This window comes from Girardinichthys multiradiatus, chromosome 17 (genome assembly GCF_021462225.1).
Source record: "Girardinichthys multiradiatus isolate DD_20200921_A chromosome 17, DD_fGirMul_XY1, whole genome shotgun sequence".
Classification (NCBI taxonomy): Eukaryota; Metazoa; Chordata; class Actinopteri; order Cyprinodontiformes; family Goodeidae; genus Girardinichthys; species Girardinichthys multiradiatus.
Genome location: NC_061809.1, coordinates 688,499 through 704,225, shown reverse-complemented (window position 1 = coordinate 704,225; position 15,727 = coordinate 688,499). Strand labels below are relative to the sequence as shown.

General features: G+C 38.4%; 2 protein-coding genes across 15 annotated transcripts in view; one reads left to right on the top strand and one right to left on the bottom strand.

The window, feature by feature from the left end:
* Positions 1 to 4,277, bottom strand: part of slc13a4 (solute carrier family 13 member 4) — a 35,133-nt gene extending 30,856 nt beyond the window's left edge. The window contains exon 1 of one of the 2 annotated variants that reach the window (XM_047389922.1): positions 4,155 to 4,277. In XM_047389922.1, coding sequence (XP_047245878.1) covers positions 4,155 to 4,277 — 123 coding nt within the window. Of the gene's footprint in view, positions 1 to 682; positions 802 to 4,154 lie in introns of those variants that run through there. The other variant, XM_047389923.1, reaches the window with a different exon arrangement.
* Positions 3,868 to 15,727, top strand: part of zgc:162331 (uncharacterized protein LOC793007 homolog) — a 45,720-nt gene continuing 33,860 nt past the window's right edge. For 4 of the 13 annotated variants that reach the window (XM_047389926.1, XM_047389925.1, XM_047389937.1 and 1 more), the window contains exon 1: positions 4,330 to 4,444. The gene's annotated coding sequence lies outside the window, so the exon portion shown is untranslated. Of the gene's footprint in view, positions 3,946 to 4,179; positions 4,445 to 15,727 lie in introns of those variants that run through there. The other 9 variants (XM_047389934.1, XM_047389933.1, XM_047389930.1 and 6 more) reach the window with 7 other exon arrangements.

Below are 15,727 nucleotides of genomic sequence, written 5' to 3'. Positions count from 1 at the left end.
ATATTCATACACCAATACGCAGATCGGTAGGCAACTTGAGGTTAAGTGCCTTGCCTAGGGGCAGGAGGAAGCTGGAATCAAACCCACAACTTTCACTAAGCCACAGGTTCTTGAGTTGCCCTCTGGTGTTGACACAGTTGGCTAATGAAGACTTCTCGTTGGGCTAACCGACGACGTATGATTACAAGTGTTGAAGAAGACTTTACTGCCTTTGAAATGGTTTGTCTGGCAGCATTTACGTGGTAGAAAGGTCCCAGTGACAGAGTAACAGAAAATATAGGAATGATTTGTAAACGCTATAATGATACTACAACTGGCTAACCGTTAGCTGCTACAAATGTTAAAGTTGCCATAGCAACAAATGCAGTTTGGACTGCTCAACCTTACAATCTGTAATACTGTGATCATACCTGAACGGGATAACTTGACAACAGAAAGAGAAAGTTAAAAAAAAAACAGTTTGAAATCTATAAAATCTCAACAAAGATGGGGCAACTTTCAATGCTGTTTTGGCATTTAGGCCACGTTCAAGTTATACGAGCATACAAATTTCAACATTTAGAGTGGTTAAGCCTGAACGGTATCATTTCACACTAATTACAGATCCTTTAAAACAAAGCTTGTGATCTGTGAAACCTTTATTTTATTTGTGAAAATAAAAAATGGGGTTTCTTAATCTTACCAGAAAAACTGCTAAAATCTTGTCTTGCATTGTTTTCTCAGCCCCAATATTGTTAATCGTCTTGTCTCATGTGCTGCATGTAGCACTCCTACCATTTTATAACCTTCTTGACATTGAATATAGGATTCTATTAGAGCTAAGCAAGCAATACTTCATTTTTAATGTCCAATGGCACAAAATCCAGTATCAAATGCTTGCTCTTAGATTTTGTGTCTCTTTGATCTGCCCTGACTGTATCCTACAGATGTTCTGTCCTCCTGCAGCTGGAAACAGTACCAATACAAACACCAACACACACACACACACACTGAGGAAGGATCTCTCAGAACCACTGTCGCATTCCTGGCACGGTCTGAGGTCCCCGCTGTCGTAACAAAGCCACATGGGGCCAAAATCCAGCATGGTGGTGAGTTGATTATGTAACATAATTGCAGGGTTTGTTTTTTTTTTTTTTTTGTAGAGAAGTTTTTCCCTTTGTGCTTTAATGACCACATCCTGCGGCCCTGGCATGTGCCAAGCATCCAACACCGCTGACATAAAAACGTGGACCTGGGGTAACAGCTCTGGCTGGCTGAAGGACAACATACAGATATTACTGTTCTTTACAACACTGACAACCAAGACACCTGCTGTATAGCAGCTACCTTCAACTCTGGGTTTTAAATCAAACTCCAGCATCCTCCACACTTCTGGGAATGATATTCTAAAAGCCTCAATATAAAATCATCTCTTATCACACTACCAAAATCTCACATTAAAATATTATTTCTTTTTTTATTTATTCACACATTTATTGAGCAGGGGTTAAAAAATTCCCATTTCAATAAAAAACAGTCTTTAACCACATCACTAGTGCTAGGATTTTTGACACCTCCAACAATATCTGTAAAAATTTCACTTGTGCACATTTTCAAATTATGCTTTACTATTTAATTTAGTCAGAGCTTCTAGGAGCTTTGTTTAAGACATCTTGACTTCCTGTTTCTGGGGTTATAAAAGTGAAATGATAACAGGCCCTTCCCTCAACTTTATTACACTTCAAAATGGGAAAGAAACTAGAACATGCCCTTCCAGCAAGGCAGATGTGTGTTGACCTTCATAAGTCGGGAATAGTTATAGGAATATAGCTATTTGCCTAAACTGGCTGATCAACTATAAAGTTTAAAATACCTGTAAACCATGACTGACAAGGACCCCCAAAGTCAGAAGATCATAAGAAAAGATTAAAATATCTGCAAAGCTCTCTGTTAAAGAACTGCAGCAATGAGTGGCACAATGAAGGCTTTAGGTACTATTTACAGGCTAAATGGGGTTTGCCATGAAAAAGCATTTACTGTCCAACCATCACATATGTAACACATGGAGTTTACCAAACTATCCTGGGACTTTAACTGGAAATATTCTTTGGCCACATGAGACTAAGACAGAGTTTTCCAGCTACACAAACTCCAGGCGGGTGGGGTGTGATATAAATGTGGAAAAGCACCTAATGTCTACTGTTAAGCATGGTGGAGGACATTAGTTGTTGTTGGTCTTTTAAGGGCCTCTCTTGTGGAGTGTTGTAGGCAACTAAATGCTGTCAGATTGGGCTGAAAGGGGTTGTACAATTACACCAGGGCTGTTGGTATATGCAGCATTTGTGAGTTTATTAAAAACAATAATTCCTCAACATAAAGTTTACAAAGTAAATGCAGAATTTTCCAAGATTTGTCAGTTTGAGCAGCAGGAAGTGAATAAAGCAATCTTTTAATGTTCTATGATTAAACTGTGATGGAAGTAAACATGAACTGTGCTTTTCACAGTGAACTTCATATATAATTATCATTACAGATCTTATATAAAACCTAAAGCCAGAAGATATTTGTGGTGACATGAGACATCTGGACAAGATGAGAGGATGAAACCTTGTCATTATTTTACTTTGTTTCTACCTCATTTTGGATTATTTGTGCTGAGCTCAGACTGGGTAGTGATGCATGATGAGTATGTAAAGTCATATTTCATCTAAAATGCAGTAACTGTAATAACTGTGCTAACCTTAATGGCTTTTATGCAAAGCTCTGTCTCACACAATGTCCACTTAATAATTTCTTTAACCCTGTTCTGTCAAATCTAAAACAAAACTGATTTTTTCCTCAAACATACAGTAGTTGCATGATCTAGAGGAATATAAAGTGTGCAGCTGCAGCTTTATTTGTAATCAGGCATTTTCTATGTAACTGCATCTGGAACTACATGGTTGGATGAACCACAGCATGAGAGCCAAAATATATAAAATCCACTAATTAATATGCATCACGAACACCATGAGTTCAACAATAATTATAAGACTTTTCAATCCACCCTTCTCATATCCCTTTTTGAAATAATTGCAGGTATTCCTAGTTGGCCATTGTCTCTTAAAGAGGTTTTATCAGACAGAGAACAGGCTTAACAGATAGATTTAAAAAGAATGTCTGTGTTATCAACAGCAGATTTACATATAAAGTCCAGAGGTACCTTTTCCTCAAGAAATGACTGAGCTCAACCAACCTTTAGACCTTTATTCTACGATGGAGTAATAGCTGACTGTTATAATCTGGTTAGGTACCAGTTTATTTCATTCTCCTACATTGTAATTCAATTTCACAAGCAACAAGGTTCAGTTCAAATCCAATTAAATGTAGACTCATTCAGTCCAGTCAGTAAACTATGGAGAAGGTTGTCTCATTTGTGGGAGCCAGTTAATTAGATCAGATCTTCACTTTGAAATGATCCTCCATCTTTGAAATGCTGTGGTTGTGGAAGAAGATTGAAAAAGTTAAGGTGATCTGGATATCTCAACAATTTTAGTTTGTTAACTGTGCACCCAATTCTTGTTTTTGAAATTCAGAGAAATTTCTCACTGTTTGATCATTTCCAAATCTTAAAACCAACCAATTTAGGAGGCATGTGAAGTCTGGAGTGCAATCAAATGATAAAAAAGCAAAATGTAGATCATCAAAGAAATAAGATCAATATCAGGTTCTTATAAATCCCTGTTTTTAAGCCCAGAACTGATCTCCATCTCATCAACATGTAGCGACGTCTCCCCTCCATACACAGGCCTCATCAGCTGAGGACTGGGACAGCCCGGGACAGTGTGGCTTTTGATTGATTCTCTGTCCTCCTCTGTGTCACACACACACACACACACACACACAAACTGAACTCCCATCAAGACTCTGGAGCCATGTGCAGCCACCAAGACCCAAGACGGACAAAACAAGCAGCACCAGTAGCAGGTAGTTATCAAATTCCAGATTATGGATTTGTTGAGATATTTAATAACCTGAAGCAGTTTAGGCTTAATCCCACTGGAATTTACAATATATATATATATATATATATGTGTGTGTGTGTGTGTAAACTAGCTGACATGCTTCTTGAAAAGCTACACGTGTTTTTGAGCTCTAAAGAGTAAAACCAGGACCATTATTGAGGTCGTACTCACGCTGGTGGGGTGTATGAGCGGCAGGGGCAGCAGTGAAAGCGGGATGAACACCACTACAATCAGTTTCCTCGCCCTCCACAGCTTCCTAAAGACATCCATCCTGGCTGCGGCCTCCAGCCTCATGGGTCACCCGGAACTCTGGGTCGGAGCGGACACAGGTCAGTGGAAACCGGGCGTGAGAGGCACCAGCAGGCTGACGGGTTGAGCTGCGGTCCAACTGTAATGTGGTTTGGCTGTGCGCATTTACGCACAGACCGCAGGACGGCACTGGACCTGTATTTCCCAGAAGGGTGAGATTACTCGTCAGGGCCGACTTCTGATAGTTGTAGCTTTCCTTACATTTGGCCCCGGGATTTACTCTACTTCTCAGAGGGTTTCATGCTCAGAGACCTTCAGGTGAAGCTGTGGGCGCATTTATTTGGCTGAATAGGTATGCTAATTAGTCTTCATTTGGCCCCACCCTCACTGGCTGAGACCTCACCAATCAGGGTGGCTGTAAAGGTTTATTCATTCAGTGTGCCAGGTCTCCACTGTAAAAAAAAATCTCATTTTAAACTGTTACATTTCAGATACAATTCCAGGTTTTCAAGCCTTTATTTTTGTTAATTATGAGGATTTTTCAGCTTATGCTGATGAAAATACAACATTTAAGATTAGAATATTACATCAGACCAATAAAAAACAACCTTTTAATACAGAAATGTGGGCTATTTGAAGGGTATGTGTTATAAATGCTTATTTTCAAAACATACTCTTAATCTGACAAACAATCCTCACTGGAACACGTTTATGAATATATACATATATGTTTATATATTGAGCTATTTTATTGTGAAGATTTACATGAAATTGGGTTTCAGATGGTAAACTGTCAGACGTTATCCAAATAAAGAGACTATTTTGAAATAGTCAGACACCATTTTTTGGACAATGAGTCATAATTATACTATACCATAGGCTCAGTGCTTAAGATTGTACAACATTGTACAAGACAGTGCTCTGCAAAAATATTAATTTTGTCATGTTCCACCCACAAATTTCAATGTTATTCTAAAAATGTTATGTATCAGACTAAGTAATGCATATTTGTGAAATAGAAAAAAGAAATTTTTTTTTTCAGAATTCTCTTTACAAATGCAAATCCTATAAGTGTGCCATACATTTGTATTTAGCCTTGTTCACTCTTATACCCCTAAATAAAATCCAGTGCAACCAGTTGATTAGTCCCTAATGGGAACAAACATCTGAATACCAAATCTTAAAAAAAGAACCACACCTTATCCAACAGGAAGACTGTTCTAATCATGTTTTACTCCTTACTGAGAAATGTCTAACACGTCACAAAGAGGATTCCAGGATTGGAGCCAGTGGTCTGAGGTACAATACTGCCCTCTGGAGGATAGGTAGAATCTGTGCAGGAAAGGGCGTTTTTCAGACAAGGTTTCTGGATAATGTTAAAAACTGTCATATGAACGATTTCTCATCTTTATTTGGTCATTTAAAATAATATGCCTCTCAGAACATATCCCTGTATCATCTGACCCAATGTTGCTCTAGGCAAATTAGTTTCAATTCCAGTTTTTGCTTTTAAAAAAATGGAAAGAAGAGCAACAATATTATATAAAAAGTCACCCGGTTTTATTTATTCTAGAAATAATTATGTTTTTATTTGTGAAACTTGAGGTATATGGTATATTACAAATAACTAAAATGAAACATGCATACAAATACATTGTGAGAAGGTTCACAATTTTTTGTCATCCATTTCAGAAAGTGAGACTGATATATAATATTGATTGATTAGACATCGAGTAAAATATTTCAAGCCTTTATTTCTTGTAATTTTGATGGATAGGGCTTACAATTAATGAAGATTCAGCGTCTCAGAAAATTTAAATATTGTGAAAAGTTACTATATAGCACATTCGTATAAAGTTGAGTGGAAGGAAAAAGCGAGCGGTGGGAAAAGATTTACAGTGCCTTGCGAAAGTATTCGACCCCCTTAAACTGGTCAACCTCTTGCCACATTTCAGGCTTCAAACATAAAGATATAAAATTCAAATTTTTTGTGAAGAATCAACAACAAGTTGGACACAATCATGAAGTGGAATGAAATTTATTGGATGTGTCAAACGTTTTTAACAAATAAAAAACTGAAAAGTGGGGCGTGCAATATTATTCAGCCCCTTTACTTTCAGTGCAGCAAACTCACTCCAGAAGTTCAGTGAGGATCTCTGAATGATCCAATGTTGTCCCAAATGACTGATGATGATAAATAGAATCCACCTGTGTGTAATCAAGTCTCTGTATAAATGCACCTGCTCTGTGATAGTCTCAGGGTTCTGTTCAAAGCGCAGAGACCATCATGAAGACCAAGGAACACACCAGGCAGGTCCGAGATACTGTTGTGGAGAAGTTTAAAGCCAGATTTGGATACAAAAAGATTTTCCAAGCTTTAAACATCCCAAGGAGCTCTGTGCAAGAAATCATATTGAAATTGAAGGAGTATCAGACCACTGCAAATCTACCAAGACCCGGCCGTCCCTCTAAACTTTCATCTTGAACAAGGAGAAGACTGATCAGAGATGCAGCCAAGAGGCCCATGATCACTCTGGATGAACTGCAGAGATCTACTGCTGAGGTGGGAGTCTGTCCATAGGACAACAATCAGTCGTACACTGCACAAATCTGGCCTTTATGGAAGAGTGGCAAGAAGAAAGCCATTTCTCAAAGATATCCATAAAAGGTCTTGTTTAAAGTTTGCCACAAGCCACCTGGGAGACACACCAAACATGAGGAAGAAGGTGCTCTGGTCAGATGAAACCAAAATCAAACTGTTTGGCCACAATGGAAAATGATATGTTTGGTGTAAAAGCAACACAGCTCATCACCCTGAACACACCATCCCCACTGTCAAACATGGTGGTGGCAGCATCATGGTTTGGGCCTGCTTTTCGTCAGCAGGGACAGAGAAGATGGTCTAAATTGATGGGAAGATGGATGGGTCCAAATACAGGACCATTCTGGAAGAAAACCTGTTGGAGTCTGCAAGAGACCTGAGACTGGGACGGAGATTTATCTTCCAACAAGACAATGATCCAAAACATAAAGCCTAATCTATAATGGAATGGTTCACAGATAAATGTATCCAGGTGTTGGAATGGCCAAGTCAAAGTCCAGACCTGAATCCAATCCAGAATCTGTGGAAAGAGCTGAAGACTGATTTTCATGAACGCTCTCCATCCAACCTCACTGAGCTCCAGCTGTTTTTCAAGGAAGAATGGGAAGAATTTCAGTCTCTCGATGTGAAAACTGATAGAAACAAACCCCAAGAGACTTGCAGCTGTAATTGCAGCAAAGGGTGGCGCTACAAAGTATTAACACAAGGGGGCTGAATAATATTGCACGCCCCACTTTTCAGCTTTGTTAAAGTTTGACACATCCAATACATTTCATTCCACTTCACGATTGTGTCCCACTTGTTGTTGATTCTTCACAAAAAATTTGAATTTTATATCTTTATGTTTGAAGCCTGAAATGTGGCAAGAGGTTGAAAAGTTCAAGGGGGCCGAGTACCTTCACAAGGCACTGTACTAAAAACAGGAATAACCACAGCCCTGAGGGGAGTGTCAAGTAAAATCCACTCAAGAATTTGAGGGAGCTTCACAAGGACTGAGGCTGGAGTCAGTCCATCAAGAGCCACCACACACAGACAAATCATTCACATAAGCTACAAATGTGGCATTGGTCATGTCAAACCACTGAACCAGATACAACATCAGAAGCGTCTTTCATTGGCTAAGGGGGAAAAGAACTGGAGTGTTGTTCAGTGGTCCAAACTCCTCTTTGCAGATCAAAGTACTTTTTGCATTTCATTTGGAAACCACAGTCACTGGGTCTGGAGGAAGAGTGGAGAGAAACAGAATCCATGTTGCTTGAAGTCCAGTGTGATGTTTCCACAGTCAGTAATGATTTAAAGAGTCGTGACATATGCTGGTGTTGGTCCACTGAGTTTTCTGAAGTCCACAGTCAACACAGCCATCTATCAGGACAATTTAGAGCACTTCATGCATATATTATTTTGTAGCAAGACTTGGCACCGGCCCACACTGCCAAAGATCCCAGAAGCTGATCCAATGACCCTTGGTGTTACTGTGCTTAATTAGCAAGCAAACTGGCCTGACCTGAACCCCGTAGAGAATCAATGGATTATTGTTAAGAGAAGACACTAGACCCAACAATGCAAATGAGATGAAGGCTGCTATTAAAGCAACCTGGGTTTCCTAAGCACCTCAGCAGAACCACAGTCTGTTCGCATCCATGCTACACCATATTGAAGCAGTAATTCATACAAAAGGAGGCCCAGCCAAAGATGGATAGAAATGATCATACTTTTCAGAAGCCTGACATGTCTGTTTAAAATATCATCTTGGGACAAAATTTTAATTTTCTGAGACACTGAATTTTGAATTTTCATTATCTGTAAGCCATAATCATCAAAATGATTGCGCTTTTTTTGACATTCTAATATTTGAGATGTACCTGTACCTCACATGATTACAGTAGTACAATATCATGCCTTTTAACATTTACCCACCTGCAATAAAATAGACTGTTTTATATTTATAATGCTCCACGTAAGATCTACGTTAGGATCAACATAAATATTTAAGGTCCTCCTGTTATTAGTTATAACTGTATTAAAAAAAAACCTCCAGTTTATCCTGAACAAGCCGTGACATGTACAGAGCTTTCAACAAACTTCATCATGATTTACTGGCATTTTATTTCATAGAGCAACACAGCATAGTGCATCATTTTGAAGTGATTGGGAAATACTGCATACTTTGGTGTAAATTCACAGTGATCTTCTTGTTTCTTGAAGAGGTCTCATCCAAAAGCTCTAAACATGGGTTGGGAGTATCAGACTTATAAGATGTAGTCAGAAAAATTAAGGTTAAAAAAGTCTAAACTGTAGTAGTAGGTCACTTAAAATCACAAAGAGGGGTCAGCGGATGAGACATGCATCCGCAGAAGTCACCAACTTTCTGCAGAGTCTATAGCTACAGGCCTCTAAACTTCATGTGGCCTTCAGATTATGCTGAACTTCACCCCTCAGTTGCAGTGAATTGAACTCATACGCTTCATGCTCCTGACAAAGTAGAAGAACTTGACTGGCCAGCACAGAATGCTGACCTCAACCCAGTAGAACTTCTTTAGGTTGAATGAGAGTAGAGACTGCAAGCTGGACCTTCTCACACAACATCAGTATTTGACCTTACAAATGGTAATCTGGAAGAATATCAAAAATTCCCATTGAAACACTTCTTAACCAACCCCTGTTCATCATAAAGCACAGGCATTAAAAATGGGATGTTTTAAAAAGTTAATGTGTGGTTAAATGCAAGTATCTCAATAGTTTTGGAAATACAGTGTATCTGTGGCTGTAGTCTTGTGCTAGCAAGGTGGGATCTTCTACCAAGTAGTGTCATGCTGACAGTGTCAGCAAAAAGAGCCATCCAGGTGTATGGCGCGGTCTTTATCCAGTGTGTGTTGTTTCCCAGCTATGGACTGAAACGTACAAGCAGTCACAATTTCACAATGTCGTGATGTTTTGCTTAGTGTGTGGTTCTAGAAGTTGAGCTATTTGAGTTCTTGAAGGCTATCTGCTCAGCTAATGTGAACAGACCTCTAAGCTTTGAGACTAATTATTTCTTCTAAGTTGTGTTTTAGAGTTGTGACAAACTTTATGTAACGGATGGTTTTAAACAGATCGGCTATAACGCGTCACCAGCACTTATAAGCACATTGATATGTATATTAATGGTAGTTAAGGGTACATGTTTGACTTTAAAAAGTGGTGAACAAGCTTTACGCTTTCCTTTGTTAGCTAAAACCTCAAATGCTAGCGCCTTGGCGATTAAATATTTACATATGACTCGCTGCCATCTTGTACATGTGACAAATGTTGTGTGGCTGGGGATTTCTTTCAAATCAAAAAAACTTCTACAAAAAGAATACAGAATAAAATATTTTCTGATATTTTTGAGTTACATCTTTTGAACTACTTCAGTCCTTATGAAAACTCCAAAATATCTGAAGCAGGAGCCGGTGTGTTCTCCATGATCTTCCTATTTTGCCCACATGCAGAAAAAGAAACATGCTAATTGTTTCTGGCCAGAGAAGCTCAATAGAAAAGAAAAGCAGTGTAAAAGTCATTAAAGTATTGTTAACATAAACTGCTGACGGTTTGGCTTTTTGTACCACTGAACCTTTATAACAGTCAGTCACTCTGTCCAGAAACGTTTCACATGTTCAGTTTTCAGTTTGTGTTTTAAGCAGGAATATTATTGGTGGCGCACCGCCTTCTTCTTCCATTTCCTGTGTAATCATAGGTGTCTAAATAATAGGGATGCAAAATATATCGGCGTTACCATCGATATTGACCAATCTTTGTCACTTTTTTTGACATATTGGTATTTGTTCCATAACTAAAACTGGGCCAGTAGTAACAACCACTGTTTATTTCCATCTTGTTACAGACTGTGTAAATGTTTCTGGAGGGGGAGGGGAGGGTATTGGCCTAATTAGGTTTAAAGGTTGATAAGAGAGCACTGCCATAAGATTTGAGACTAGAGTTCTTTTAAGATTGTAGAAGTAGAAGACTTATTTGCCATGGGTAAGATATTTACTGCTAACCCATTTCAAAATATCTGAACTGTCCCTTTAAGGGCTAAAGATGTGAGGTCAGTTACAGCCTGAGTGAAAATAAAATAAAATGTTCTTTGCTTATTTGTGTACTTTGCCTTTATAAGGTCTACCTATTCTGCTTTAGAGTAATTTTCGATTCGGTGTTAAAGTCCAGGAACAGACAAGTTTGTCTCTTTGGTGATTCTACTGGACTCATCTTATACTGCTCTATATTTACTCTCACTCACTTAAAACTGTGCACTTATATTTATATTATATTGTAGATATGTTTGTACTGTTTAACTTGTACTGTATTGCACCGACTACGCCAAAACAAATTCCTTGTATGTCCAAAAACGTACTTGGCAATAAAGCTTTTCTGATTCTGATTCTGATTCTGATTCTAAATGGAGGATAGGTTCCTGCAAAGATTTTGTCAATAAGCCCAATTAAGAACAGATAATCATTGCATTAAGAATCCAATACGTTGCCTATAGCCAGCTATGTTAAAATTCAGCCTTTGACCATTAACATATCTGGAGTGGATTTAAAAAAAGTACATGAAGGTACTTAGCCATTGAATTTGAGTTTAATCTGCATTACCACCAGCTACCTACAAGATGGTGCTGTATATCTCTCCTAGTGTTACTGCTCAGGTTTGTTGTGTAGACTTCTACACCACAATTCTAATTCATATCCAAAGAAAAGTACCTCCAGCTGAAATTAAACACAGTCTAATTCATTCAAGTGCAATACAATACAGTACAATGTAGTCAGATTCCAATTGGGAATATAGTTCCATTTTATTATACAGAGCCTTGCACAATGACCCTTTTCACATTTTGTCAGGTCAAAGCAACAAACCTCAATGTATTTTAGGTTGAGGGCAAACACAAATTAGGGTATGGTTGTGTAGTGGAAGGAAAATAATCTATGGAGTTCAACATTTTCTTTTACAAATAATGTCCAATAGTCTGGACATTGTGGCATTTATTTCATGGATTCAGCCCCGTTTAATCTGATCCCCCTTTATATAATCCAGTGCAACCACTTGGCTTCATAAATCACCTAAATGCAGTCGAGCTGAATTTAGTTTTTCTCAGCAAAATCTTAGAGAACATAAGTGAACAAACAGCATCATGAAGACAAAAAACACAGGTCAAGGGGTCAGTTTAAAGCAGGGTTAAATTATAAAATGGAGCTCTGTTCAAATGATCGCCTGAAAATGGAAAGAGTATGGCACAACTGCAAACATACCAAGACATGCAAAGTATTTTGGGTGGTGGAAAACTGACACTGCACATCAACAATACACAATCCCCATAGTAAAACAGGGTGATGGCAGCATTGTGCTGTGGTGATACTTTTCTTCAGCTGGTTAGAGTTAATGGGACTGGAGCCAAGGCTCACCCTCCATCAAGACTACAGCCTCGAATGTGCAGCCAGACCCATAGGGAAATGGTTTGGACCAAAACTATGTTCACATGTTAGAAAAAACAAGTGGACAGTCAATAAATGCTTTTGGGGTTATCAATCACCCAATCTCACTCTATGGGTGTTATGCCCTTTCTGGCTGCCTATGCCCAATCTGATGCTGCTGATTGCTTTCCAAATCAATGTCAAAGCTGCATGGAGTCGCTTAATGCCAAGATCTTCACCCAAATCCTCAGACGGCAGATTAACAGGCAGCTCTGTTTATGAGGATATCCACATACAGTAGACAGAGAACAATTAAACCTTGGAAACTAGAACCTTAGGCTACAGTACTCTTTGGTTTTAAAATGTTCTACCGTCCTTGTGTCACATTTGTCTTCACATACTTTTGCAGTTTGTTTTCCTCAGAGACATCTGTTAAAGAATAGCAGTGACAAAAGACATACAGGCTACACTCCAATAAGTCAATCATTCGCTAGGGACAGTTCACGGTATGTCTTTTATAATGTTTACTTTCAACAAACCTCTAGAAGGAACTTAAGGACATTTAATATTGACTTCAGTGACATTTTCTTGTTGAGGATAATTTCCCAGGAGGTCCTCAGATTTGGATCAGACAACTCCCAGCTGCCCTTCAAATCCTTTCCATCATGGCTGAGCTTTGCTTCCCTTTGCTGGGGTCAGATGAGGCTTGTCGCAGCAGGAGTCAGAGTCAGCGGCTTTAGATCCAGGCGGTGTTCAGAAAACAGGTTTTAAAGGCAGGAGGAACATGGATTCAATCAGAGGAGATTTTTTGATCCACATATCCAGCTGTGAAGTAGCAAGACCCTGAGATTTCATTAATGTTTCTGTGATGTTGTGATTATCAGAGCCAAATTAAATGCTTTTAGTAAGAGTAATCACTAGACTTGGTTTGACTTGACGTTGAGGCAGATTAGAGCAAGAAGGTCTCTATCAAAGCATGAAACCAACATGAACTAGGAAATGGCTCAAGTTTTCTCTAGTTCATTCCATAGGTTCCCAACATGGTTTAAATTTGGACTTCCAGGTTATTTATGAATATGAGTTATTTTGCTCCATGAAACACTCTTTACAATTTGACCATGACTAATCCTGAGATTATCCTTAGAAATGGCTTAACTACCAGGGGGAAAAGAAATCTGTTGGTGGAACAAGCTGGACTTTCAACATATTAAGTGTTGGGTGTTCAGCTTTGCTAAACCTTGACCTGTCTTTGTAGGTGCATCTTTTCACCTCATAGTCCAACCACTCTGAAACAGGATAGACCTGGATTTACCAAAAATCACCTTTTAGAATTAGAATCCTGAATCTGTCCAAGACCGAGAAATGTGAATCATGTCTTTACTATTTTTCAAAAACTAGTGAACAAGAAATGTATCACAATATTTTTTTCTCTGACTGTGAGTAAAAGTTAAAGTGGGGGTGTTCATTGTCACTGTTTTTCACATCAGAAGGTGTTAGATTTGGATCTTGATAGTAGATTTTTTTTGTGTGAAGTTACCTTGTTCTTCCTGTTTATTAGTGTTTTCTGGCCTCATCCTTGAGTTTCAAATCATGTATGTTATCTGTGGATGTTTTGACTTTTCAAGTTTTCTCTCATCCAAAGTCATGAATAAATGTTTAAATGTACAGTCAATCTTACTGTCCAAAAGGACATTTTGAGTATACTCAGATATGCCTTTGCCCATTCTGTCAATGTAAAACACTTTAATTTCTACCAGTTCAATTAAGCACTGTGGACACTGGGAAAGGAGTCCCGGCACTTTTGACGTAGCTCAGTTGTGCCCAAAGTTTCTCTGTTGTTATCTCCACCAGACCAGATTTTGATGGCAGACAAACATCCAGGTTTACTTTGAAGCCTTTTCTTGGGCTGGTAGATCAGAGTCATCTGACTAAACTGCTAACTTTACTTAGGATAATTTTCACGTGATTTTTACAATGTCCATGCTTATGTGTGTGCTTGGCAGGAAAAGTTTTCTTTTCTGCCTCCTTTCAGATGGGAAAGAACTTGGTACATTACTGCCTCCTGGTGCTAAAACAAAAACAGAAGAAAACATTACAATTGCAATTCAGGAAAGCCACTATTACAGTTCTGACATTGCAGACCTCAATGCATATCTTTAGTGAGAGAGAGATGGTAACTTGAGTTTCAAACTCAGACTCGAGTTGCACTTAAACTGAAAAACAAAGGTGTCAGACTTAACCTAGACTTGTGCGACAACACATGACTTGACTTAGGCATGTGGTCTGCGACTCGAGACTTGTTAATAATCATCATGTAATCGGGAGTAACAACATGTAAGACACAGATTGTAGCTCTGAAAGGTGATGTGACCATGTTTTCCCATAGAGACTGTGCTTGATTATTAGCCAGGGATCTTCACTGTTAATTGTTTAGAACAACCTGTTCATGTTAGCTTTAGCGTTTTAATAATAAGCATACAAATGTTTCACCAACTGCATGCTGTATTAAATTACCTCTGGGAGTTTCAGAACCATAAAAACGTAACTTACCTCTGATATTGTTTCAGATATAAAGTGAGCAGTGTCATAACACATACACTTCCTGTTTATCAAAATAAAAAGCACATTCAGAAATTTGCCACTCTATCAGTACTCAGCACCATGCCTCATTCATTATGTTGTAATTCATAACCTACTTAGGAACATGTTAATTGTTTATACTTGACAACTAGGGTTTTAAACGCAGATTTAGAACAATGTTTCCTAATAATATAAAAAATTCTTCAACTCAGAGCAAGAGAGAGAAAAACTTCTAAACTATATACAGTGAAGGGGTGGACAATATGAACACAGGAATTAACAATGTTGACTGATCTGGAAACATTAACAGGTGTTAATCTCTTTCTATTATTTCTCCGTGGACACAGTTGCCAATTTGTATTTCTGATGGGATAAATATTACTGTTTATTAATTTTAACATTGCTTAAAGGTTAAAAGACAAAAGTTAAACTAAATCCCTAACCTACAGCACCTGAATCTTACAAGCAGACTAGATGGTGTGCACTGGATGAGTAGATGTTTATTTCAGTCATTAGGGACTTCAGAGTTGACTTGGATTTGGGGTGATAGACTTGAGACTTGACTTGGGAATACTACCCGGTTCTCTCTTCTATGTCTACTTGGAATTGCTTTCAAGTCCAAACACGTGTGGCTGATGTAAAGTTTTTTGACTTTTTTTGTGAAAACCCTTGTTTTCCACTGTTTGACAGAATTACAGCTTATCATCTGCAAAGAAAATAGCTTTTCCAGCAGAATGACCAAAACAGGATGTCTCTTTCTTAGTTGAAATTAAATGAAAAGTTTTATGTGTCATGTCATTACACAGATGTACATCCTAATAGCGGATAAAGAGCTATACTTACCCTGGTTTGTTGAGCAGAGCCAAGCTTTTAAATAGAGATTA